Source organism: Nematostella vectensis, chromosome 6 (genome assembly GCF_932526225.1).
Source record: "Nematostella vectensis chromosome 6, jaNemVect1.1, whole genome shotgun sequence".
Lineage (NCBI taxonomy): Eukaryota > Metazoa > Cnidaria > Anthozoa > Actiniaria > Edwardsiidae > Nematostella > Nematostella vectensis.
The window spans coordinates 16,862,545-16,889,728 of record NC_064039.1 but is presented as its reverse complement, the minus strand read 5'-3'; the positions used below and the strand labels follow the sequence as shown (position 1 = coordinate 16,889,728).

General features: G+C 38.7%; 1 protein-coding gene and 1 long non-coding RNA gene across 2 annotated transcripts in view; one reads left to right on the top strand and one right to left on the bottom strand.

Moving 5' to 3' along the window:
- Window positions 1-4,504: 4,504 nt before the first annotated feature.
- LOC116618753 lies at window positions 4,505-13,824 on the top strand. The gene is made up of 2 exons (XR_004296325.2): window positions 4,505-5,008; window positions 13,431-13,824. It is a non-coding gene; the product is annotated as an uncharacterized LOC116618753 (long non-coding RNA).
- Window positions 13,825-18,306: 4,482 nt separating this feature from the next.
- LOC5513308 (protein SERAC1-like) overlaps window positions 18,307-27,184 on the bottom strand; it is a 30,040-nt gene continuing 21,162 nt past the window's right edge. The window contains exons 12-18 of the mRNA XM_048728801.1: window positions 26,226-26,340; window positions 25,568-25,668; window positions 24,385-24,482; window positions 21,531-21,582; window positions 21,283-21,413; window positions 19,682-19,828; window positions 18,307-19,333 (exon numbers count right to left, since the gene is read on the bottom strand). Of these exons, the coding sequence (XP_048584758.1) occupies window positions 19,194-19,333; window positions 19,682-19,828; window positions 21,283-21,413; window positions 21,531-21,582; window positions 24,385-24,482; window positions 25,568-25,668; window positions 26,226-26,340 (784 nt within the window). The 3' untranslated portion in view covers window positions 18,307-19,193. The remainder of the gene's footprint in view (window positions 19,334-19,681; window positions 19,829-21,282; window positions 21,414-21,530; window positions 21,583-24,384; window positions 24,483-25,567; window positions 25,669-26,225; window positions 26,341-27,184) is intronic.

The window sequence follows — 27,184 nt, the reverse complement described above, 5'->3', positions numbered from 1 at the left end:
ATCCACAATTAAGCAGGTCAAGTAGTTCATAGGAAATATATTTGAAGGCTACTACTGATAAACAAGTGAACGCAATGCGAGTAAAACATTCAATTGATAATCAATCAGTTCCACTATCTAAGTTGGGCTAAGTTGTACAGTAAGATTGCAGCTATAAGCTTACAATTATCACACAGTCCCCTAAGTAACCTGATTTGATCTTTCTCTGCCTCATAAAAATCAATACGGTGAATTTGCATATCCTCAGATTTGCCTTTTCTAAGGGTCTGTTTACATTACGAATATCAACCCTGGCTGAAGCTTTAGTATGGCCAGGTGACTGAAAATGTTTTTCATATTGTAGCTAGCTTCAGCCTGTACTAAATTCGTTTTTGAACAGTTAAAACTATTCACAGGTACCTCGGCATGTTCTTAGCAGTTCTTAAAATTTGGTGAAACGCTGGACGTTCATATAAAAAAAGGTCCTCATAAAAAAAGAGTGTTCTTTATTTATGTGATTACATGGAGATATTCCATCCACTACTGGAGCTTGGGGTGAAAATCCTAGCACGGGTGAGCAGCCCAGGCTGGAAATCTCGCTCATATAATAGAAAAAGCAATTTTACAAGCATTTTAGGAATACCCGGTTGAACCCCCTGACTGTGCTGAAAACTCAGCCTGGGTTGAAATTTTTAATGAGATAAAAAGAAATCAACAGTCGTTAGAATGCTTCTCTATCAGGTGTGTCATCACCATTGACCACCAAAAAGTTGGTATTTGATTTTGAACAGTTGTCATGTTAGACTTTTTCCATAGCTATCTATGACTGCCAAATGCTGCAAATGCTGTTTGTGTGCCTGCCAATCCTTTGCACCATATCAAATCCTTGCTTAAACAATCCATTAAATTTCATATTTATACTAATAACTATTAGAAAATGATCACTGACACCTCGACCAATCAGCACCCTCTATTTGAACCCCCTAAATCTCATAGTAATTAAAGTTTCAGGGGGCAATAGAGAATTTGAGAATGAGTGGGGAGAATTAGTCAATAGAGATTGAGGCAATAGAGAATTAGTGGGGAGTGTAATTAGAAATAAGTGCTTACTACTTAGTGATTAGTATTCCCTAAGTTGCAACTTTGTTTTCATTGTTTTCCTGGATTATTGTTGAAACGCCAAATTAGCTATAGAGAACTTGCTATAGAGCGTATTTATGTTTTTATTGCTGGCTTAGCAACCTATCTACTACTATGTTAACAGGGGGATTTGTTACTCTGGAGACATTATGCACTTGTATTTTATATTTCACTGATTTTTTTATTTATGTAAATAAATTATAACTTTATTATCCTGATGTAAAAGAGTTGTAATTTTTTAAGCAAATTACAAGCAAAACTGTTGTCAGCAACAGACTGCCACCATCCCCAGACTGAAAAGACACCTCAGTGCATTGTTGGAAACTTCAAGGCATACTGCTTGATCAGCAGTAGCTGAACTTGACTGATAGTGTGGGACTTGAAATAGGGGGAAGGTTTCTGTTTTTGGTCTGTTTTTCCCAAAAATTTGCGCAAAAGTACATTAATGGGGTAATTAATAATTTGTTATTTCTATGTAATCTAAGTAACAATGGCACTTAATCACCTTTAACAGTAAGTAAATTAGCCTCAGCTTCAGAAACTGGGTCTTCATTTAGTGTAAAAGTTTTTTTAACATGTTTTTTTTTAACTTTGTCTTTGGCTACTTCTTATACGTTCATCTGACGTTGCTATTCCTCATTTGCCCAGATAGTGTTTTTAAGATGAATTTGATGAAACTTGGGTGATGATGTGAATGACAAAAAATTTACATATGTTGAGACTTTTTTAATTGTCAGTCAAAGTAGTTTGATGTTTGCTGGACACAACAAAAGTGTGTACTTTGCTCAATGTTTTGAAGCTCACATTTCATGAATTTGCGTGAAAAAAGAGATTCTTTTTATTTAGGATAACAAAATTCTTGAAAACCGGTGACAACAAATGTTTTAGTACAATCTTTGACATGGCGACCAAAAGTAAGCCCCAGTATTACCTTTACATATGCATCAGTGGTTCACAACATGTTTGCATGTTTGGTTGGACTTTTACCTTGTATGTCTCCTGGTTCTTCTGCCATTCCAGCCTGTCAAACAGAACATGTTTAGTTTTTTTTTAAACAACTTTTGCTTGTGGTGTAATACCGTCATAGTGCCTCAATGTGGGTTGTGCAGACCAACATACAGTTGAACTCACAAAAAGGGACTAACTGGGACCTATTAATTTAGTCCCATATACACATGAAATCACATTTTAGTGTATTTTGAGCTTGTGTGAGAAAATTAAAAATTGGGTCACTTTTTCAAGTTTCAAAACTATGTTGATGTCCTACTTCCCCAAAAACCCATTAGAACCCTTTCTATAATCTTATCCATTGCTTGAAAACCTCTACCAAGTTGTCTAGGAGTCATATGGGTTAAGTCCAAATGTTTGCTTTTTGCTTGGCACATGGGGCTTTATACACACACATACTTTCCAAATAAAGTGCAAACCAAGTCACAGTGACATTTAGCCTACACAGCTATATGCATATACAGTATTGGAACCAGAGTGTGACACATGACTCACATCTGTGACTAAATATAAGCTTTTTCCAGCATAATATTGAAAAATGTATGTGATATTATTTCTGTATGTTTATGATTGCAATAAGTGACAAATCTTTTTTAAATTACTTTATGTTGTATGACGACTTCAAACACAAGTTACTGTATATACATGTTCTGAAACTGTTTACCACCTTTTACAAATCGTTTTTTTGCATCTTACAAACTCTTTAACATTATTCTATTTTGCTTTCATGCTTGATTTGGAATTTCCAAAATTCCAACATTCACCAGATCCTGTTTTTGTTATTAGGTGGTAAACCTTTAGAAAGCTAGTAAAGTTCCAAGGAAGCATATAAAAAATTAGCATGGCAGGGTAAACTGTTGGTAATGGATAAAGATGATTACAACAGACCCTTATGTTTAAAGGCTTTTGTTTAAGTAATTTTGCACATGAACCATCCATAACTCATAAAGCGTGTGCATAAATATTATGCACACAAAGCAATACATAATAAGGCTTTTGTTCAGAAATAGGGTCAGCAAAGAAATATTTTAGTCCAAAAGAAGTGAATACAAATACAGAACTCTATTTCAACGCTTTATAAGCTTATAGATAATACAAAAATGATTATTTGAGATCGTTAAACACAAGTATGGCTCAACATCATTCAAATCCCGCTCCACTAGAGCTAGGAATGCGTTTAAAAATTAAAAAAATCACTAACACTTAGATTCTAAACAATGCTAATATAGGGCGCTTCCTATATTTTTTCTCGCATTTCCTTATTATTCGTTCACTATGAGTTCCGGACACCACAGACGGCTACCGACACGTGGATTACAAGGGCAAAATAACACAAATCGGAATCCACTTTAATCGGGAAAAGCTGTAAGGATAACCAAATATCATTATCCCTTAAGAGAACATAAAGTCTCACTTGATAAGATTGGTGTGCTTGCAGATAATATATTAACAAAGGGGCGTATTTTAACAGAGAAACAAAAGCAATACTTTGAAAGTGTCACTGGATGCTTGATGTCGGATTCCTTGGAACGGCGTAAAAACCTTACCTAATTTTAAAAACAGGGCCTGATTGAACTTAACAAATCGTCTTAAGTAACATAATTAAACATGCATTATTCCATGACTTTGTTGGGCTAATAACTTAAGGTTGGATGGAGTTTGCTTTTTTCATCAGTTGAGCTAATACGTTTAAGTATTAATACTTAAAAGTATCACAATAGTCTTCGCTGTTTTGCTTAGAGATTTTTAAGAGGAACATATTCAGCAGAACTTCATCTACCCAAAAATTATTATAATTAATGGAGATCCTTACCTTGAATAAAGGGTAAATGCTGAAAAAGTGATTCACCAAGTTAACAATTCCAACACGACCCTATGAACGATCTCCCCTTGGCACGATCTCCACCAGGTACAAGACACGATCACAAGGCACTTTGATTGGATGGACGGTATGGGAGATACAAGAGACAATCTGATTGGTTAGACACTTCTGCAACGAGGACCATTCTGCAACGCTACAGTAGAGCGCCAGTGCTGAAAAACGCAAGACTAGTTCCAGTACCGCGCGGTTGAACCAGCCTTTTTGTTTTGAAATGGCGGGTTTTTACCGGCGAATTGTCATATTTTGGCGAATGCTAAGAAAACTACACCAAACCTAAGGCTATAATTTTCTTTATGACTCCCTCATTATCACACAAATCTGTCATCTTTTGTACAGTATGGTTTTAATGCTGTACAGTTTGTCAAATCAGCGACTGAAGTCAGCCTTCCGAACTATTTCTCGAACGATTCAACACTACGATTGTGCTTGTTTTCACCAGAGCACGCGCATGCGCATACGTTTTTCAGCACTGTCGGGTGGACTGTGGACACAGACGAGGGGGACTGGGCATGATTACATCGCCATATTGGATTTGCTCAACCCGAGAAGGGTTGAGCAAAATTCATGTGCTTTATCGTCATACTACTTACGCTCCCAACAAAACAACACATACACCGAGTCGATAGGCCCACTCACTAAATCTGTTCTAAGCGTTTTTGGCCGGGCTATTCATATCGATCTCATCAAGAGAACCTGTGACTACAGGTTACCGCTCAAAATTGCTAAAAACTGCTGAAAAACACTTCAAACTACTAAAAATATATCATATGTAATATTATTGACTCTTTGAGATGGCTCCCGGTTATATCCGCTTTCTTATTAGCAATATTACGAAGTCCTTAAAGGCGAAGTTTTACTTCGTTGTTTTGTCAGCTCTTGCAACAGCCAAGAGAGTTGAATAAATCTGAACAACAGATTACCCACGAGGAAGCTAACGTAACAGCCGATGCGCCATTAGATAATCATGATGAAAAGGAAAGCTGTCAAACAACTCAGCAGGTAAATAAGGGAATTAATTGTAGATCTCGCCTTGATGTATTTTTAAACTTGGAAAAAGGAAGCATTGTTGTCAATAAAAAAACAAGCTGAAAAAGGGATAGAGCACCTTAAAGGATACCAATAACACTACTAAAACGGGTTTTACAAAAGAAGACAAAGGTAATAAGAACATTGAAAAGGCATTTCCGAAAATCAGTTCCACAATCTTCAAAGCTGCATGGGTACATGAGTAGGCCAAGTAGTTATTATCACAAATTAACAAATGAACATTACCCAGTGACGAATCATAAACATAAATCATCAAAATATTATTTGAATAAGCAACCATTTATTTACTCAGTTATTGTTCAACTTAGATCTCGAAAGCACAAGAAAGTGCCCCTTGCTTGCCTTTATACCAATAACTATGGGCTGAGGCAGTTAAAATTGTTCCGTACACACACACTATGGGTATCTCGCTGTGCAATATTATTTAAGTGGAGATGTAGAAAAGAACCCAGGACCTTCTAATAGGTCTACTGACAACACAGCGTGCACCTCTTCAGCTAGTACAGTTTTATTATTACACACCAGGTTATCTGAATTAGGCAGAGCTGCTCTTGATACTGGAGGAGGAGGTGACTGTTTCTTTAAGAGTGTCTCCCATTAAGTATTTGGCATGCCTAATGAACATATGTATGTGCGTATGCTTGGCTGTCAGCATCTGACACATTACCCAGAATTATTTATAGAGAGCAATACTGAACAACCATGGCAATCTTACCTAAACAATATGAAACAAAAAGGCACATGGGCTGATGGAATAATAATTCAAGCAGTTGCTAATGCTTTAAATATGACTATTAACATTACATAATCAAGTAGAAATTTTTCTCCCACACAGTCATCAATCCAGCGAGCACAGAAAGAGATTCAATAAGTATTTATATTGGCCACATTGATGAATACCATTATGTATCTACACTAGTTAGATCAAATGTAACTCAAGAAAGATCTGAAACTGTGTCTTTGAATAAAGCAGAGGAAGTTAGAGCTTGTGTAAAAGAATATGATGTACAACAGAATAGTGAAATCCAAAACAAAAACACAGAAATGACAGCTTCAAGGGAAGTTTATATTCAAAACCAAAAAAACAAAGCAGCATAAGAAAAAAAAGAAAATGAGATAGAAAAAATATCAGTATCTCATAATAACTCTCTTAATATTGATCAAGCAGAGAAACGTAGAGCATGCAAAAGAGCATACATGCAAAACAAACGAGCCAAATACAGCATATAGAGAAAGAGAAAAGGAAAAAGCTAAAATATCAGCATCTGACAAAAATTCTGACAAAAGGGCTCAAATTTAGAAACGTAGAGCATCTAAGAGATCATACATTCAGAAGAAAAGAGCGAACACAACATTTAGGGAAAAAGAAAATAAAAAGCTAACATATCAGTAGCTTACAACAGTCCTGACAAACAAGATCAAATTGAGAAACGCAGAGCTTCTAAAAGAGCGATGGTAAACAGGTTTCATACTAATATCAAATATGGTCCAGAATATGTATGTACCTGCTGTGATCAGTTGTGGTATAAATCCTCAGTAAAAAAATGCAATTTAGATAATTATAGCAAATGTCAACAAACTATTGTTAAGTCTTGTATTACAGGAGTAAGAAGTGTTGATGACACCGAATGGGTTTGTAACACTTGCCATTCCAATATAAAAACAACAAACTGCCACAGTGTGCTAAAGCTAAGGGTATGTGCTTCCCTGAGAAACCAAAGATTTTAACCCTCTGGAGGAGAGATTGATATCACCTTGTAAACCATTTAATATGCAAATCCGTGAACTTCCACGTGGTATCAATTGACTATTCATGCAGGCATAGTAAACGTACCAAGTGATGTGAATTCAACTGTACAATCACTTCCTCTGCCAATAAATGAAACTCAGACTATCCCAATCAAACTCAAATGGCGGCTAAGTTATAAACACCATTATCAATTTCAAAATGTTAGGCCAAACAAAGTGTTAGAGGCAGGCAATTCACTGGTCAGAACCAGTGAATTGTTCCAAAATGAGGGCATTGAAATTCAGGACTCATGGCAAAATAACAACAGATGTAACTTCTCAATCTGAAGAACATGAAGTGTGGGATGAGTTCTATCACAATTCCCTAAATACTATTGAAAAAACAACAGATGATTCTGAAACTGAAGGAAATAACTCTTGTGACAATGATGCATGGTGTGAAGTTGGCCATCTGGTGTCACTGATACTTTATTACAGGAGCCATATTTTTCTGATAATGGTGATGATATTATGTGCTTTGCACCAGGAGAGGGAAATAAACCAATTGGATTATTTTTGGATACAAATTCAGAATTTTTGTCCTTCCCAACAATATTCTATGGAAAACAATGGTTAAATAACAAGCAAAGAGAAGTTCCCGTATCATATAGCACAGTGGCTAAGTGGGAATTAAGATGTCAAGATAGAAGGGCTGCACAATCTGTCCCAAACATGTTTTATAAGCTTAAAAAGCTGCAGATAAAACAAATCCAGGATACTGCTTGTATTTCTCTTAGGAAGTGTAAAACGAAGGGAAAGTACACAGCTGGTGAACTCAAGACAGAGGATTATATTAATAATCTGATACATCTTGATGAAGGTTTTAGAGTTTTAAAAAATGTAAGGGGAAGTCCAGCTTATTTTTAGCGATGTAAAAAAGACCTTTTTGCCATGATTCGCCAGCTTGGGAACCCTACATGGTTTTGCTCTTTCTCAGCTGCAGAAACAAGGTGGACACATTTGTTGAAAACTCTTGGTAGGATAGTTGAAAAAAAAAAAAGAATACTCTGATAATGACATAGATAACATGACTTGGCAACAAAAGTCCAATCTTATCCAGAACGATCCAGTAACTTGTCCAAGAAACTTTGATCATATGGTTCAGCTATTTATATCTAATGTTTTAAAGAGTGATGCAATGCCTGTAGGAGAGATATCTGACTATTTTTATAGAGTTGAGTTTCAACAAAGAGGAAGTCCCCATATTCATGGTTTATTTTGGGTTAAAGATGCACCACAGTATGGTAAAAATTGTTACGATGAAGTTGTCAGTTTTGTCAATAAGTATATGACTTGTAGGAAGGCTGAAAGTAGTGAAGAAATGGAAGACATTGTAAATTTGCAAATGCACAGGCATGCAAAAACATGTAAAAAGAATGGAAGCAATGTTTGTAGGTTCAATTTCCCATTACCACCAATGCAACAAACTATGATTTTAACGCCTCTTGAAGAATATGAAACTTATGATGATAAAATACAGAAACAGATTAAAGATAATGCAGAAAACATTAGGGAACAACTCAGCAGTATGAAATATGGTGAAAACATAAGTTTTTATCAATTCTTAGGTAAACTACAATTAACATAAGTTTTCATCAATTCTTAGGTAAACTACAATTAACAGAGAGGAGAATTATCTCTTGACTCTGAGGTACACATTGAAGCGTACTACTCTGTTTTTAAGATGACTGCCCTCAGAAATAAGAATAAATAATTACAACACCCATTTGCTTCAAGCATGGAGAGCAAATATGGATATGCAATATGTTCTAGACCCATATGCTTGTGCAACATATATCTTGTCTTATATCACTAAAGGCCAAAGAGGAATGAGCAAACTTCTTGAAAAAGCAACTGAGGTAGTCAAGTCTGGTAACAGAGATATTGCAAATAAAGTACGGCACATTGGAAACAAATTTTTAAATGCTGTTGAAATAAGTGCTCAAGAGGCAGCATATTTAGTTTTACAAATGCCAATGAGGAGATCTACTCGTGAATTTCAATTCATTAATACTTCACATCCAGATGAAAGGACATTTTTGCTAAAGAAATTTGACAAGCTAACGGAACTTCCAGATAATTCACCTGACATTGAGTCAGATAACCTTATCAAGCGTTAACAAAGAAGACTCAAGAAGTTAGAGAAACTTTGCCTGGCTGAATTTGCTGCCTGGTTTAACTGTGTAAGTGATAAGCATGCAGACAGTACATACATACATACATACATACATAAACTTTATTTAAGTGTCAAAAGTGTTTAGCTAAAAAAAAGCTAATTGTGGACACTATAAAAAATAAATAGTCAGATAATTAATAAATAATGTGATTTAGAATCTAATCTAGCTATATTTAAAATATTAAAAATATTATAGAAAACTATACGTATTATACATATTAATATAATATATTATATACACAAACACTATATAGACGAACTATCACAGGCGTAGATACAAGTAAACAGACATGTGTATACAAATAGACACAAGAACAAACAAACAAACAAACAAGCAACATATAAATAAATAACAAAACAAATTAATATAAAAATATGATACAAGGGTGGTGCACACTCCTCATGTGCCCGACCGCCAGACAGCACACGGGACCACCCCACGTGCCCACCCCACTAGGATGAGCATGCGATGCAGTCACATGCGCCATCCAGCAGGCCAAGCACATCAAGAGTGCGCACTCCCGTCCTAAAAGCCTGTAGGCTGGTCTTATTACGAAGTTCCTGACTTATTTTACCCCAAATATAGGGGCCTAGAAACCTTATGCTGTGTCTACCATATGTGATTGTATTAAATCTTGGAACAGGAAAATCGCTCCTCAAGTTGTAACTCCTGTCTTGCTGAAAAAATATACTTTGAATATGCTCAGGAGCTAGGGAATTTCTAACTTTGTACATTAATATAAGAATGTCTTGTAATCTTCTATTCTCTAAGCTTGACAATCGCCCTCTCCTCAAAAGTTCAGCATAAGTGTCAGTTCTGTTATTAAATATTGCGCGTAGAGCCCTCTCTTGGACTCTCTCTAACTTTCTAGCATCAGCGGCTTTACAAAAGTGCCATACCGTGTGACAATATGTGAGATTGGGTAAAATTGCTGATTTATAAAGTTGTAATTTGGCGTCTACTGGGATTAGATTTCTAAGCCTTACCAACACACCAACTTTTTGGCTTGCTTTCTTACATATTTCACTGATATGAAGACTAAAGTTCAGCTTATCGTCAAGAGTCACTCCTAGCAGTTTCATTTCAGTAGACGATTTAATTATTTCTTCATCAATCTTAACCTGTATAGATAGGTTGTCTTTATTTCTATTTTTTCTGCCTAGCAACATCAAGCTATATTTATCATAGTTCCCTTTGAGGAAATTATCTTTATACCATTGTGATATCTTATGTCCTTCTTCGTTCAAAATTTGTTCCACGCACTCAGCTGTTCCCCCTTTTACATAGAGCTGATGGTCATCAGCATACATTGACAAGCTAGCTGTTTTAACTTCAAATGTCATGTCATTTTGGAAGATATTCCATAATAATGGTCCAAATGACGACCCTTGAGGACATCCCCTTACTGCATCCTTCCAGACACTGGTGACTCCATTAAGTTTGACCCTATTTTGACGGTTGGTGAAGTATGATCTCATCAAGTGTAATGACTGCTAGTGATAAAGCTTTTGCTACAGGCCCAGATGACTTTATGCCAGAAACTAATTTGGAAGACAACACTGATGATGACGTCCCAATTACTGAAGATGTAAATGAACAAGAAAGTGATACAAATCAGTACCACATGAGAGGAGGCATAAACCTTATCAAGCGTAAGAGACCTAAAATTATTCGCTCTGTTAGATTCAATAGAGGGAAAGACCCAGAAGACTTTTTCAGAGAGCAACTTATGCTTTTCACCCCTTAGAAAAAAAGGGGACATAGATTTGCAAGGAGATTTACAAAGTTTCGAAGAGAGAAACTGAGCGATAGCATTTTGTGGAACCGGGAGCCATATGAGTATCGCAGTGAAATGCTAGATAAAGCACTGGCAGATATAATTTTTTGAGTAAGGTGATAATATTGGTGACAATGTTGCTCCAAATTCAGAACATGTTAATGAACAAGATCGTGCAATAAAAGAAAAGCCAAGCAAACTGTTTGGCTGCTTTGACCCAGGCAAAAATAAGCAACACAACCAGTATGACTTGCTTGATGACATTGGCATATTTCGTAGATGTAATGACCAGGAGGAGCTTGTTGTAAAACAAGTGTCAGATTTTGAATACCGTGCACTTCGTTCATTAAATGAGAAACAAAGGCAATTCTTTTATCATGTCCTGCACGCAATCAAAACTAGTGATTAGCCACTCAGATTATTCTTGTCAGGCGGAGCAGGTGTTGGTAAATCAACAGTTACAAATGCATTGTATGAAGCACTGATAAGATACCTGAACAGCATTGTTGGTGAGAATCCTGACGAGATTAAAGTTTTGAAAACAGCTCCCACAGGAAAAGCAGCTTTTAATATCAAAGGAAATACATTACATGCTGCATTCAAGATACCTGCCAATAAAGGCTTTGAATACTGTGCACTTGATAATGGCAGACTTAATACAATTAGAGCAAAATTGAGTAAACTTCATTTATTATTTATTGATGAGATCTCGATGGTTGGCAGTGGTATGTTTAATTTCCTTAATTTGCGTTTGCAGCAGATAATGGGAAGCAAAGTACCATTTGGAGGAATAAGCTTAATAGCTATTGGGGATTGTTTCAACTAAAACCTGTGTTTGACACATGGATATTTGAAACTTCAAGCAAATGCTATGCCACACTAGCAAGTAATTTATGGAATGATCTTTTCACTCTCTTTGAACTAACAGAGATTATGAGACAACACATTTGTACACAACTAATGCATCTGTAAATGCACACAACAATATGGTATATACTCAATCTGATAGTGATAAAGCTCAGGTCAAGGCAATAGACATTGTAGTTGGTGACATATCTGATTATTTGAAAAAACAAATCAAAGATAGAATTCCAGATGACCCAACTAAAACAATGGGTCTATATACACTAACTTCCATTGCAACTGATGCAAAATATGATCTTACAGCAAATGTGGATGTTACTGATGGTTTGACCAATGGTGCAGAATGTACCATAAAAAACATAGATTACCGTATTGAGAACTCAAACTGACCAAGTATAATATGGGTATCTTTTTCAGATATTAATATTGGTAAACAACAACGAAAAGAAAATTCACATTTGTTCAACAAGAGTAATATTAGAAAAAACTGGACCCCAATTCTAGAAATAACCAGACAATTTAGAATTAACAAAAAAACGCAAGTACAAATCCTTCACAGACAATTTCCATTGAGACCTGCAGCTGCTAAAACTATTCATCGTTGTCAGGGTAACACTTTAGATTCAGCTGTTGTTGATTTCCCAACCTCAACTAGAAAACACATGCACTATGTTGGCTTAAGTCGAGTCCGAAACCATTCAAATCTACATATACTAAACTTGAATGAATGCAAAATAAAAGTAAGCGAGAAAGTAGTAATTAAAATGAATAGGTTAAGAACAGAAGCACAGCTTGTTCCTTTAGTGTCACTTCAAAATGTAGATTTATCAAATACCACAAAAATCATATTCCATAATGCTAGATCTGTTCAACTGCACATTGATGATGTCAAAAGTGACTATAATGTCCAATTAGTAGATATAAACATTTTAGTTGAAACACGATTTTGCTCTTCAGACAATGATGACATTTACAGTATAAGTGGCTTTGATATTCATAGAAATGGCTACAATCAATCCCAGACAAGAAGTTCTTATGGATCTGTAATGTATCTGAGAAATGGCTTTCATTGTACAGAACTTCCATATCGATTCAACTTCAAGGAAGTAGAAATCATAATAGCAGTAGTTAACCAATCAATTCCTAATCTACATATCGGTATTTATCGCTCAGAGACAAAGGTAAAAATGGCAAACTTCATTGATGCACTTAATCATCTTTATAATATAAAATTGACAAATCCTGAAGTTCCCACAATTCTCCTTGGTGATTTCAATGTTGATTTATTGAAAAACACCAGGAAAGGAAAAACTTGTACAATGTTTGATAAGAGAGAAAGGCTACACACAGTTAATAAAGCAGTACACTACTGACTATCATACACTAATAGATCATATTTATACCAATGTGCCACATCTTGTACGATCATCAGGTGTTTTTGAATCCTACTATAGTGACCACAAACCCATCTATATTTTGCTTGAAGCTGCTGAATAATCTCAATACTGTTATATGGTCTTAAAAATAATTACAACAATTTTCATTAAACAATTGTAAAAATAGTAAAAAAAAACACAATAATATTGCAGTGACAAAAAATATAACTATTTTGGGGTGCCTCCCCACAGTAGCATGCCTGGTACATGAATTAGGTATGTTGTATGTGTATAAATAGGGTAATTGAAGTGTGTATGTGGATGCTTTTGTTTTGTTTGACATTCTAGTGAGCAATTCTTTGTCCTTATCTGCATTTTATTTTTAATTTCAGGGTTATCAGAAGATTTGATTGATGCATGGACAGCAACAAGTATGAGTCTGGCTCCTGGAGTTTTATTCTATCTAATCACCTTGGATGTAAAGTTCCAAAGATTCTTATTGAGATAGCAATAGAATCAAGATGTACATAGACATTCTTTATGGGTTGTTTACGCTGGAATTCTCACCATTCCATGCTTCTTTTGTAAATTGATCATACAGCTAATTGTTGTTGAACAGCTATTTCTAGAAGCAAAGTTTTGTGAAGAGACAAGAATAAAAACAAATCTTGTGAACATGCACCAAAATAAATTGTTATTGTATTTCTCTACAGAGTAAAAAAAGGATATCAATTGACATCATTTGATTTATACTCTTTTGAAAATAAAATTTAGAAATGGTTGGCATAATGTTGACTAATAGGGTGTTCTATGAGAATGGAGGAAAAAGAGTTGCTAACCAAGATTTGCAAGTGGTTCCCTCTCCCTTGTATCCTTCTTCACCATACCATATGTCACCCAGGCGTCCTGGATCCACCCACTATGCCTGGGTGGTGTCCTGTGACCATTCTGCAACTAAAACAACACAATTCCAACACAACATCTTTATTTTCATTGTATCTCATTATTATTGACTAGATTAAGGTTTATTATACCACAGCCAATTCCCACCTACTGGAATCCATTCGATAATTACAAAAATTTTACTAAACTCATAAACATCACCATTTTTCAATGTGAACAACAACATCAAAACGCAACAAATCGCAAATGAGATGGTAAAAACGTTCAACCATTTACAGGAACTATTTCATCATTTATGATTGAGCCATAAACTCGGTTACAATATGTGACCTTTTGTTATAACAGACATTATAACCTGTCAACATAAGAAAGCTATACTCAAATGTCTCCTTTTCCATTTGTTCTGCTGATAAAATGGTCTGCAAACTTTCCTTAAAAGCGGTAAGTGTTATTCCCCCGTCCACAACAAAAGAGATAATGACACTCTTTGAACATCATCTATTCAGCTTCATAACATGTCCACATTTATGACAGTGCACTATTTGGTATTGTCCAACTTGCTCAAGCTTTCTCTTGCAGTTTATGCATACAAAGTAAACGTCCAGTTTCTTTACAGATAAAACGCTATCGATGTCCACAATAGCTATCTCATCATCAGCAGCAGGTCCGACCACATGGTCCTCCACCACACCCATAATACGTGGATCATCTAAGGACTTGACTTTGCTTTGTCTTCCCAGTGAGACTTTCTTCTTTCCCATTCCACACTCGTACTACCAAATTTGTAAATTCGTACGCACACTTGTTTTCAAGAATCGAACAATGTGGTTGCCATATATCAATAGGGATTGTGTCTACTCCGTCTGACAATAGCCCTGAGGACAATTCATAGTTCTTGTTTTGCAATGGCTTGGCTTCACTTCGAACACTTTTCCTTAACGTGGACTTTATCATACTCTTCTGCCTTTTCTACAATATTTCCGATTGTGGAGAGGTCTTCTTCCTTCAGCTGGAAGTCCTTATATTGAAAGTTGTACTCAGTTACCTCGGGGGACGTCAAATTAACCTGAGTATCAGGCCCTCCTATGCTTCTATCGCGCCGGCGAGAAACAAGACAAGGGCTTGATACAAGTACTGTTCGAATCGCATGTTCTCATGCCGGATTCCGGCATTGCTCCTGATTGGTCAAAAAAACAAAGGGTACTCGAATGGGACGCGCTGATTTGTTCAGCTATATATAGTACCCTAGCCCGTCGACTGCTCGTTCTCAGAGTAATGGCGGACTCCAAAAGTGCTTTTGACCTGGTGTTAGCAGAATCAGAGAAATCGTTTTTTTAACATTTAAAAAATATATATTTTCCTGTCTTCATTTTCTTCGGGAAAATTGCGCCTGATACTCAGGTTAGATGTTCAAATGTTTTGCCAAGGCCGGTCATTGCGTGTGTTTATTTCTCATTGGTATCAATTTTTGAAGCGAACATTATATACCAAAAGCGCTGGAAATATTGATGTCATAGAAGCTGCTTAATACTACGGACATCTTTAGTAGTAGTTATCAAATTTTTAGACAGACCAGGCGCCGAATATTCAAGAAATTTGTCTGTGAGAGCACGAAGAATGCTTGGGATTGTTTGCGGTACTTCCCGCGAGTTGTTGATCGAGTGAGCTTATCAAATAATGGAATTTGTGTTGAAGCAGAGGTTTGTCTATTTAGACGAAAAAGCCTGTAGGAAATTGGTGATGTGAAAATCCTGTAGTAATTTAGTGATGTGTGGATCTGCAGCTATATACTTAAATCGTAAATCTCCTGAGCCGTCAACTATCTTTGCGTTTCAAATCATTTAGCATAAAGTTACTCTAACCGGGGTTCGTCGTTACTAAAATCATTACCCTTGCATATAACACCAATGTAGTTTTGATTTACATAAATGCTGTTTATAATTTGATTTGGGTTTTTGATTTTGCCACCACGCGAGTCTTTGGAAAATTGACAGCCGACAGTGGCCTGAAAAGGGGCGGCAGGCGTCGCGTCTAGTATTTGTGTCAGGCGTACTTTTATTTTTCCTCTCCAACTTTTGAAAAATAAAATTGCCAGATACTCAGGCTAACGTCACATGAGTCCTGTCGTTGATTATAATCTTTTTGTCGTTCCTAAAGGCCAACTTCGTGAGTTTAACTTTTCTCGTTACTTGCTAACAGTTTCCTTTTTCCGGGCGACTAACGAAGGGCGTCTTCTAATTTCTCCTCTGAAGTCTGAAGCTTCAAAGTACAGTAATCGTGCGTATCTGCCTTATTTCTGATGATATCGGATAATTCATGGACGTATCTGATCGTTCTATCTTGCTTCTCGGGAGTTCGAGGAGTTGCCAAATCAACGTTAATAGTACTTTTCTCTTGAACGTCTTGTCGCTCGGGCGTTCGACTAGCAGATTCACTTGTAGTACCTTGCTTTTGGACATAACTTATTGTGTCGCCATCTTGTCTCTCAGAGGTTTGACTTTCCATTACAGATTCAGTAGCACCTTGCTTTTGATCGTTACTTATTATCGTCTCATCTTGTCTTTCGGGCGTTCGACTTGTCATCGTAATATCTTGCGTTTTCTTGTTTCGTGCAGGGACGTCCCTGGTTCGTGTCATTATGGCTTTACCTGGGACTTTTCTTTTTTTCTCAGCGGTTGTCCGAGTTGACATCGTTGCGATAATTAAAATGACTGCTTTCCAGTCATCCAGCGTGAGATTATATATTCGACTGCCTTTCACGCAAACAGTTATGATTGGCTAAAAATAACATTCGAGACACTCCAATGGATTTTTGTGTTTTTTGAAGGAAGATAATCACCGTCTAAAAATACCCAAAAATGTTATAGTGGAAAGCATTTGCTCTATAAATGTAGTTTGTAGCTCAGCTAATAGCTTAGGAAGAGAAAACCCTGAGCTCCGTACCTGATCCTACTTTTATCAAAGAAACAAACACAAGATCGACAGGGAGATTTGGATCCCAATCAACGACGCATGGACGCGCACGGCCTCTAGTACAAACACGTTTCTCATTGGCTAAAAAGGTACTCATAGGCACTCAAATGGGTTTCTGTGTTTCTACAAGGAAAATTATCATCGTTTAACAATTTAAAATATGTTGTAACTGAAAAGTATTTGCTCTATAGATGTAGTTTGCCAACTAAACTAAATGCTTAGGTAGACAAAACCCTGAACTTTGTACCAGATCCCTCTTTTGGACACATTCTTTCGTTAAAGAAATGCTCAAGATAGCGCTCGAGGAACGGTAAAATTGTTCATAGTTAACTAAAGAAAAAGTTTTAAAAATAAATGAAATAAGGGATAGTAGGTATATCTATATATGTTTTGAAAAATGCCAAAGAAAACATTCAAGAAACATTAGAAACGACCGCGCAAAGAAACATTTTTGGCAAAAAAACAAACACAAGATCGATAGGGAGACTGCATTACATTTTGATGGTCCATACTATGCCAAACATTCAACTCAAACCAGATTGTAATATGTACAAAGAATAGAGGACTTTTAATTTAAATGGTTTAATTGATTTATACGCGACTGACCGCGAGTAACATGGGGAGGGGCACTCCCCCCCCCCCACCCCCCGAATAAGTCTTTCGTAAGATAATTTAATTATAATAATAATTTATAAAACTTTTGGAGCACTCTTCATGACGGGATGGTGAAAGCCGACAAGAAAGTAAAAGAATAGAAACTTATTATAAAAACAAAAAGTTTGATAAAAAAAGGTTTGATAAAGAGTTGTGTAACACAATATCGGTGTCCCCAATATTTCTGAGAGTACTACCTACTACGGCACAGTAGTTGTATCCTGCCAGAAGTTTCTGATCGTGGTACATATTTAATGCACATGCATGAATGAGTTGGCTCCAGGAGCCTTTGATTCTTTGTCACATCAATAGATGGTGAATGTGATTTGCTGTTGCCAGAGTTTGCGCCGTTAACTATGTGAGAATGTAAAAAGGCTCAGTCGATAGATATTGAATTTTATGACGTTTATGGAGAATAAATTAAAGTACTTATTAGGCACTGCCTAAAAGCGGAGCCAGCATACATTTAACTTGAGCCATACATCTATTTCAATAAATGCTGTCTGTGCAAATGGGAGTAAGACCATTCACTGCTTCTTGGTATAATTATTGGCAAGAATAAGGGTGGCAAGTTCTCTCATCACATTTTCCGACATTCAGTAGAAAGTCCTATAGTTACAAGGGAGGTACTGTCATGTTTTCAGGAATTTCTCTATATATCTCTGTATAGCAGAGGAATAGTGTATGGGATGTAGTGTATTGGATTTGCCAAGTGAATGTGTAAAAGTAGAAACTGCAAAAATTCTAAAAGTTTATTAACCTTCTCTTAGCATTGACCCTCCTTCTAGAGAACCCCAGATTAAATTATCAGGAGATCCATGGTTCATGAATGGGTGATAAAATATAAGAAAGAAAACCTATTTTTCAAAAGGTGAATGAAACTCTTACTTGTTTTCAAAATGTTTGACTGTTTTAGTTTATCATATTATTCTTGTTCAGATTATTAGAACAAGATTTCATTTGTAGAATTATTATCTATCTTAATGTTACTTAGAACAGAGCAAAAAAATGGCATGAAATTTTCCAATTCTCTATATATAAGCTCAAGATTCCGCATACAAGGACACACAAATTCAACCCGAAAATCGGAAATCGTAGGGGTTCGTGATGTAATAAAGGAATAAGAGCGAAATTTTCGTGTTGAATTTGTGTCTGCAGTGTTTTCTTGTTAAACAACACATCGGTCTCGAAGCGGCGTGAGAAACTTCGCTAATCTTAGCCGCATCACTGATATCGCACAAAAATAACTACACAATCCTTAATCTGCGTATTCCAGGGATTAATTCTGTGCTAGTTACGTAGGGGTTCGTGATATAATAAAGGAAAAAGAGCGAAATCTTTGTATTGAATGTGTGTCGGCAGTGTTTTTTTGTTAAACAACAAATGGTTGTGGACGACACGGCTTGTGGACGAAGTGACTGGATACCCATCAAAGAGATGGCTGTTCTCACAGCAGAAAAGCTCATTAAGGTAAGTTTAGTAAAACCTCTATTTAACGGACACATTAAAGATGAAGATAAGAGAATACAGATAATAGAAAACAGATGGTTCTTGGTAAACGCTCGAGGCTCGCCACGCCTTTACACAAGAACTAGAAATTTTTAACTGTTTATCACACATCGGAACTATTTTCTTGTATGAATAGGATTTATGATGGAGCCAATGAGTTCCGCAGCCTCTCTGTAGCGTACGTCATGCCGGTCCGTTGGCTTGCATACATCGATGTGATTGACGTCCACTGAGTGAAACGCTCCAATACCAGGGTCTGATGAAAAATACACCCATACTTAAGGCATCCCATTGTGCGAGTAAATAATAATAATAACAAACCTTTTCATAGAGGGTGGCACTAAATATCGACAAATAAATTACATCTGGCAGAAACAAGTCAAATTGGAGACAACAAGGTAATTGGTCAAGCATTGACAAGAGAAAAAAAAAGATTTGTCTCAAATAAACCGAGCAAGCAAGCTGATTGGTCAAGCGGAGGTCAATGTCGATGAAAGTTTCAAATTATAAAGGCTGTTTGAGCAAGCAATCTCATCCAGTCTCACTCACCAGTGTCATTCACTTTGAACATGCAAGTTGAACATTCTTGAACATCTGATCTTACCTGCAGAATCACGTGACACCAGGACAGACTTAAAAATCCAAGAAAGCTGCATTGGCACCGTCTCGCCAAAACTCACACAATCCAGGGAGGGGTGGGTGGTAAGAAATTCAAGAAACCGCTTGTGCAATGACGATAAGAACTCCGACCCTACCGAAAACAGAATAACATCAAAAGACAACAAAAACAACCGTAGAAAACAACAACAATAATCAACAAGAACATCAGACAACAAATAACAATAGACAACAACCACAATAGACGGCAACATCAGATACCTGACTAAATTAAATGCCCGTACTTTGAGGCATTACCTCGCATGAGCTCCTTGACTTGCACGGACGGCAAGAGAAGATACCTGCCTCTAACTAGATTAAATACCCGTACTTTGAGGCAGTACCTTGCGTGAGCTCCTTGACTTGCACGGACGGCAAGTGAAGATACCTGCCTCTAACTAGATTAAATACCCGTACTTTGAGGCAGTACCTTGCGTGATCTCCTTGACTTGCACAGACGGCAAGTGAAGATACCTGCCTCTAACTAGATTAAATACCCGTACTTTGAGGCAGTACCTTGCGTGAGCTCCTTGACTTGCACAGACGGCAAGTGAAGATACCTGCCTCTAACTAGATTAAATACCCGTACTTTGAGGCAGTACCTTGCGTGAGCTCCTTGACTTGCACGGACGGCAAGAGAAGATACCTGCATCTAACTAGATTAAATGCCCGTACTTTGAGGCAGTACCTTGCGTGAGCTCCTTGACTTGCACAGACGGCAAGTGAAGATACCTGCCTCTAACTAAATTAAATACCCGTACTTTGAGGCATTACCTTGCGTGAGCTCCTTGACTTGCACGGACGGCAAGAGAAGATACCTGCCTCTAACTAGATTAAATGCCCGTACTTTGAGGCAGTACCTTGCGTGAGCTCCTTGACTTGCACGGACGGCAAGAGAAGATACCTGCATCTAACTAGATTAAATGCCCGTACTTTGAGTCATTACCTTGCGTGAGCTCCTTGACTTGCACGGACGGCAAGAGAAGATACCTGCCTCTAACTAGATTAAATGCCCGTACTTTGAGGCAGTACCTTGCGTGAGCTCCTTGACTTGCACGGACGGCAAGAGAAGATACCTGCCTCTAACTAGATTAAATACCCGTACTTTGAGGCAGTACCTTGCGTGAGCTCCTTGACTTGCACAGACGGCAAGTGAAGATACCTGCCTCTAAATAGATTAAATGCCCGTACTTTGAGGCAGTATCTTGCGTGAGCTCCTTGACTTGCACAGACGGCAAGAGAAGATACCTGCCTCTAACTAGATTAAATACCCGTACTTTGAGGCAGTACCTTGCGTGAGCTCCTTGACTTGCACAGACGGCAAGTGAAGATACCTGCCTCTAAATAGATTAAATGCCCGTACTTTGAGGCATTACCTTGCGTGAGCTCCTTGACTTGCACGGACGGCAAGAGAAGATACCTGCCTCTAACTAGATTAAATGCCCGTACTTTGAGGCATTACCTTGCGTGAGCTCCTTGACTTGCACGGACGGCAAGTGAAGATACCTGCCTCTAACTAGATTAAATGCCCGTACTTTGAGGCATTACCTTGCGTGAGCTCCTTGACTTGCACGGACGGCAAGAGAAGATACCTCGCTTGTGATGAGTATGAGGCCACTATTGAGCCCTGATGTGGAGTGCTGTAGAATATGATCCCGCGACTGTTATCAGACATACATCTGGGAAAAGAGTAAAAACATGGCACCTTTAGGACGGTTACCAGACACACATTCCATCTTCGTATGATGGTTATGACGTGATCTATAAAGACCACATGGAACAGTTATAGTACTTGCCTATACTCTTCACTGTCGCTCGCTAGCAGGAGTAATTGCTTAACCAGTAAACCTGAAGAAAGATAATTCAAAATGAATTAAGATGACGCAGGCTCAGTTGTTTATATTTTGATTTAAAATACCACAAATATCAAAAGATAGCTATTTTAAATACATGACTATCCAGATTACTGATATTCACATTTCATTAAAAGCGTTAATTCTAATAAAACCATTATCTCTCAAAAACACCTATGTACTCGTGAAATGTGAAAACTACTGCAAATTTGAAAAATGTACTCGAAAATTGAACAACTAGCCCACCTCCTCCTTGAGTGAGAAGAGCTAAGGAATCGCACCTCCCATTGAGTGAGAGGGTCTAAGGATACGCACCTCCCATTGAGTGAGAGGGTCTAAGGGTACGCACCTCCTATTGAGTGAGAGGGTCTAAGGGTACGCACCTCCCATTGAGTGAGAGGGTCTAAGGGTACGCACCTCCCATTGAGTGAGAGGGTCTAAGGATACGCACCTCCCATTGAGTGAGAGGGTCTAAGGGTACGCACCTCCCATTGAGTGAGAGGGTCTCAGGATACGCACCTCCCATTGAGTGAGAGGGTCTAAGGATACGCACCTCCCATTGAGTGAGAGGGTCTAAGGGTACGCACCTCCCATTGAGTGAGAGGGTCTAAGGGTACGCACCTCCCATTGAGTGAAAGGGTCTAAGGGTACGCACTTCCCATTGAGTGAGAGGGTCTAAGGGTACGCACCTCCCATTGAGTGAGAGAGTCTAAGGGTACGCACCTCCCATTGAGTGAGAGGGTCTAAGGGTACGCACCTCCCATTGAGTGAAAGGGTCTAAGGGTACGCACTTCTCATTGAGTGAGAGGGTCTAAGGGTACGCACCTCCCATTGAGTGAGAGGGTCTAAGGGTACGCACCTCCCATTGAGTGAGAGGGTCTCAGGATACGCACCTCCCATTGAGTGAGAGGGTCTAAGGATACGCACCTCCCATTGAGTGAGAGGGTCTAAGGGTACGCACCTCCCATTGAGTGAGAGGGTCTAAGGGTACGCACCTCCCATTGAGTGAAAGGGTCTAAGGGTACGCACTTCCCATTGAGTGAGAGGGTCTAAGGGTACGCACCTCCCATTGAGTGAGAGAGTCTAAGGGTACGCACCTCCCATTGAGTGAGAGGGTCTAAGGGTACGCACCTCCCATTGAGTGAAAGGGTCTAAGGGTACGCACTTCTCATTGAGTGAGAGGGTCTAAGGGTACGCACCTCCCATTGAGTGAGAGGGTCTAAGGGTACGCACCTCCCATTGAGTGAGAGGGTCTAAGGGTACGCACCTCCCATTGAGTGAGAGGGTCTAAGGGTACACACCTCCCATTGAGTGAGAGGGTCTAAGGGTACGCACCTCCCATTGAGTGAGAGGGTCAAAGGCTACGCACCTCCCATTGAGTGAGAGGGTCTAAGGGTACACAACTCCCATTGAGTGAGAGGGTCTAAGGGTACACACCTCCCATTGAGTGAGAGGGTCTAAGGGAATGCACTTCCCATTGAGTGAGAGGGTCTAAGGGTACGCACTTACTATTGAGTGAGAGGGTCTAAGGGTACATACCTACTATTGAGTGGGAGGGTCTAAGGGTATGCACCTCCCATTGAGTTAGAGGGTCTAAGGGTACACACCTACTATTGAGTGAGAGGGTCTAAGGGTACGCACCTACTATTGAGTGAGAGGGTCTAAGGGTACATACCTACTATTGAGTGAGAGGGTCTAAGGGTACATACCTACTATTGAGTGGGAGGGTCTAAGGGTACGCACCTCCCATTGAGTTAGAGGGTCTAAGGGTATGCACATCCCATTGAGTGAGAGGGTCTAAGGGTACGCACCTACCATTGACTGAGAGGGTCTAAGGGTACGCACTTCAAATTGAGTGAGAGGTCTAAGGGTACGCACCTACCATTGAGTGAGAGGGTCTAAGGGTACGCACCTCCCATTGAGTGAGAGGGTATAAAGGTACAAACTTCCCATTGAGTGAGAGGCTCTAAGGGTACGCACTTCCCATTGAGTGAGAGGGTCTAAGGGTACGCACCTCCCATTGAGTGAGAGGGTCTAAGGGTATGTACCTATCATTGAGTGAGAGGGTCTAAGGGTACATACCTACTATTGAGTGAGAGGGTATAAAGGTACAAACTTCCCATTGAGTGAGAGGCTCTAAGGGTACGCACTTCCCATTGAGTGAGAGGGTCTAAGGGTACGCACCTCCCATTGAGTGAGAGGGTCTAAGGGTATGTACCTATCATTGAGTGAGAGGGTCTAAGGGTACATACCTACTATTGAGTGAGAGGGTCTAAGGGTACGCACCTCCCATTGAGTGGGAGGGTCTAAGGGTACACACCTACCATTGAGTGGGAGGGTCTAAGGGTACACACCTCCCATTGAGTGAGAGGGTCTTAGGGTAGAGCACCTCCCATTGAGTGAGAGGGTCTAAGGGTACGCACCTCCCATTGAGTGGGAGGGTCTAAGGGTACACACCTACCATTGAGTGAGAGGGGCTAAGGGTACATACCTACCATTGAGTGAGAGGGTCTAAGGGTACACACCTACCATTGAGTGAGAGGGTCTAAGGGTACGCACCTCCCATTGAGTGAGAGGGTCTAAGGGTACATACCTACTATTGAGTGAGAGGGTCTAAGGGTACATACCTACCATTGAGTGAGAGGGGCTAAGGGTACATACCTCCCATTGAGTGAGAGGGTCTAAGGGTACGCACCTCCCATTGAGTGAGAGGGTCTAAGGGTACATACCTCCCATTGAGTGAGAGGGGCTAAGAGTACATACCTACCATTGAGTGAGAGGGTCTAAGGGTACGCACCTCCCATTGAGTGAGTGATCCATATGACAGGTCGCTTGCCGATGCCAGCTTTTCGCAGCTTATGCATCAGTTCTTCGCTGCAGAAGGTCATTGACTGCCTGAAGATAAGAGCCACAAAACGTTTGTTACTAGCACTATCCTCTGGTTAAGAAGTCATAAATAAAAGAAACATAATTGCTTCAATACTTTTAGATGGATGAGCACATTGATTTCATCTTGAATGTTCTCATTTGGTGCATTTTCGTCAACCGGACTACACATTATTAATCAACACATAATTACAAATAAATCGTATTTGATATTTATATGATAGTATAATAAAGTTGTCTTAAGCCTTATAACAAATAAAATGATACGTAAAGAAGTCATTAATTCATCATTCTCAAATTTGCCTGGCACCGTTTTTTTCGATTATGTAGAAACTGTGCGAACACAAGATGATAATTGAACAATCTGTCATGTTTTTGTATAATTTCTTGCATCGTTTCTATCTCAGAAAACGAAAATATACCATTTAAAATACGTGAAAAAAAAACACAAAAAACAAAAAACATATCGAATTGATTTCAAGGAGTTTTGGCTACTTTCCCTTCCACGCCGCGTGACGTAGTTAACGGATTTATTTTATCGACACGTTAACACGTTAATTTTGAACATTTTACAAAAATTGTGAATTTATTTTTCACTCAAACTATTGATATTCCCCATGAAATTCCCCATTTCTCGCGGTATCAAAATTTCGCAAATCGGATGCATGAAGTTTTTAGAAAAGAGTGGTGTTAAAATATTTCTGCAATAAATGTTGTTAGATTTGAATAGCTTCTCCTACACGGTTTTCTGTTTGGGTCACGTAACCATGGGAGTGGTCAAATGACGTCATCACTTGTGTTATTTATGAGATTTGACAAAGAAACGGAAGCTTTTATAAAACAAACAAATTTCCTTAGCAACGGACTCAACAGATAGTACAATAGCCCTTAACTTCCAAAGGATCAGACCAAGTCAGTGGTTAGGCCAAAACTTTAAAAAGAAAGAAAAAGTTAAACTTCCGGTTGCCGTACGTAGTCTAGAAACTTCTTGCTTACGAGGCTAAAAAAGTAAGGGGCGTTCAAGAGTTCCAGCAAATTATTTGTAAAGGTGGAACTATTGTCATTTTTCTATTCCTATCCACATATTTACTCACGTTTCGGGTTCCGAGGGGCATTGCGAAACCCAGTGCGACAGGGAAGTATCGTATTCAACCATGAGAAGACGAGTTTGTGGAAAATCAGAGGCGAGCCAAGCCTACAGAGAAGTAAATGGGAAGAGAAGTAGATGCAAGGATGATGTAACATCGAGGGCCGAAGCAAAGAAAATATTGTCAAGAAATATACGTCGAATTTTGCACAATTCTTCTTTTGCTTTTAAACAGCCAAGTTTTTTTTAATATTGCAATTTACGCTGATATAAAAAAAGGGCAGGAATTATGGCAAATTGCACGAAAATTACGCGAAATATTAGAATGTTGTTTCCCCCTGACACATTTTTTAAAGTTCTGCAGTTCTGTACCGGCCCGCAAATGACCCCCAAAAAGCACAATGTAGGTATGCAAATAATCCCGTAACAATTTACGGAATTTTAACACGGAATGTTTTCGACTCTATGCTAGATTTTTTAAAATAAAATGTATAATTTCCTTCCATTTAAATTGTTTTAACGAAAGAAAGTGTTTTTTTTTTTATCTAGCATATACTCGAGCACTTAATTCCGCGTTCCGTTCTGTAAATTGTTACGGGATCATTTGCTATGTTGTTTTTTGGGAGTCATTTGCGGGCCGGTACAGTTCAAGTCTTGAGGTGTACCTTAGGCCAGCAATCTCTACTGGTCAGCGGCGTACTTGTACCTTCTCTTCTCCACGTTTTCAACGGACCCCCCCGAAGACCGTGAACAAACACAATATCGGCCTTAAATTCATGGCTAAACAAAAGCACAGTGCATTACGGTTAAATACCCTGAATTCCCCCTGGTTATTAAGGCGAAAGAGGTGTGGTCTTTTAGGGCTTCAAACACTGTATTGTGGCCAATACCAGGGTACGGGAAGAGGTCCATGAAAAAAACTTGAAAATCACTCCTTCTGTGTTTGTGTGTCGGGGGGGGGGATGTAAATATTGTTAACCCTAACGGACACTAGGCGGAAAGCTCCTTCTTTTGTCAAAGTGCCTTCTTAACCTTTGCCTTGTACCACGGTGCAGTAAAATAAACCTGTGTTTGTGTCAGGGTGCAGTAGATATAAACCTGTGTCTTGTGTCAGGGTGCAGTAGATATAAACCTGTGTCTTGTGTCAGGGTGCAGTAGATATAAACCTGTGTCTTGTGTCAGGGTGCAGTAGATATAAACCTCTGTCTTGTGTCAGGGTGCAGTAGATATAAACCTGTGTCTTGTGTCAGGGTGCAGTAGATATAAACCTTTGTCTTGTGTCAGGGTGCAGTAGATATAAACCTTTGTCTTGTGTCAGGGTGCAGTAGATATAAACCTGTGTCTTGTGTCAGGGTGCAGTAGATATAAACCTGTGTCTTGTGTCAGGGTGCAGTAGATATAAACCTGTGTCTTGTGTCAGGGTGCAGTAGATTTAAACCTTTGTCTTGTGTCAGGGTGCAGTAGATATAAACCTGTGTCTTGTGTCAGGGTGCAGTAGATATAAACCTGTGTCTTGTGTCAGGGTGCAGTAGATATAAACCTCTGTCTTGTGTCAGGGTGCAGTAGATATAAACCTGTGTCTTGTGCCAGGGTGCAGTAGATATAAACCTTTGTCTTGTGTCAG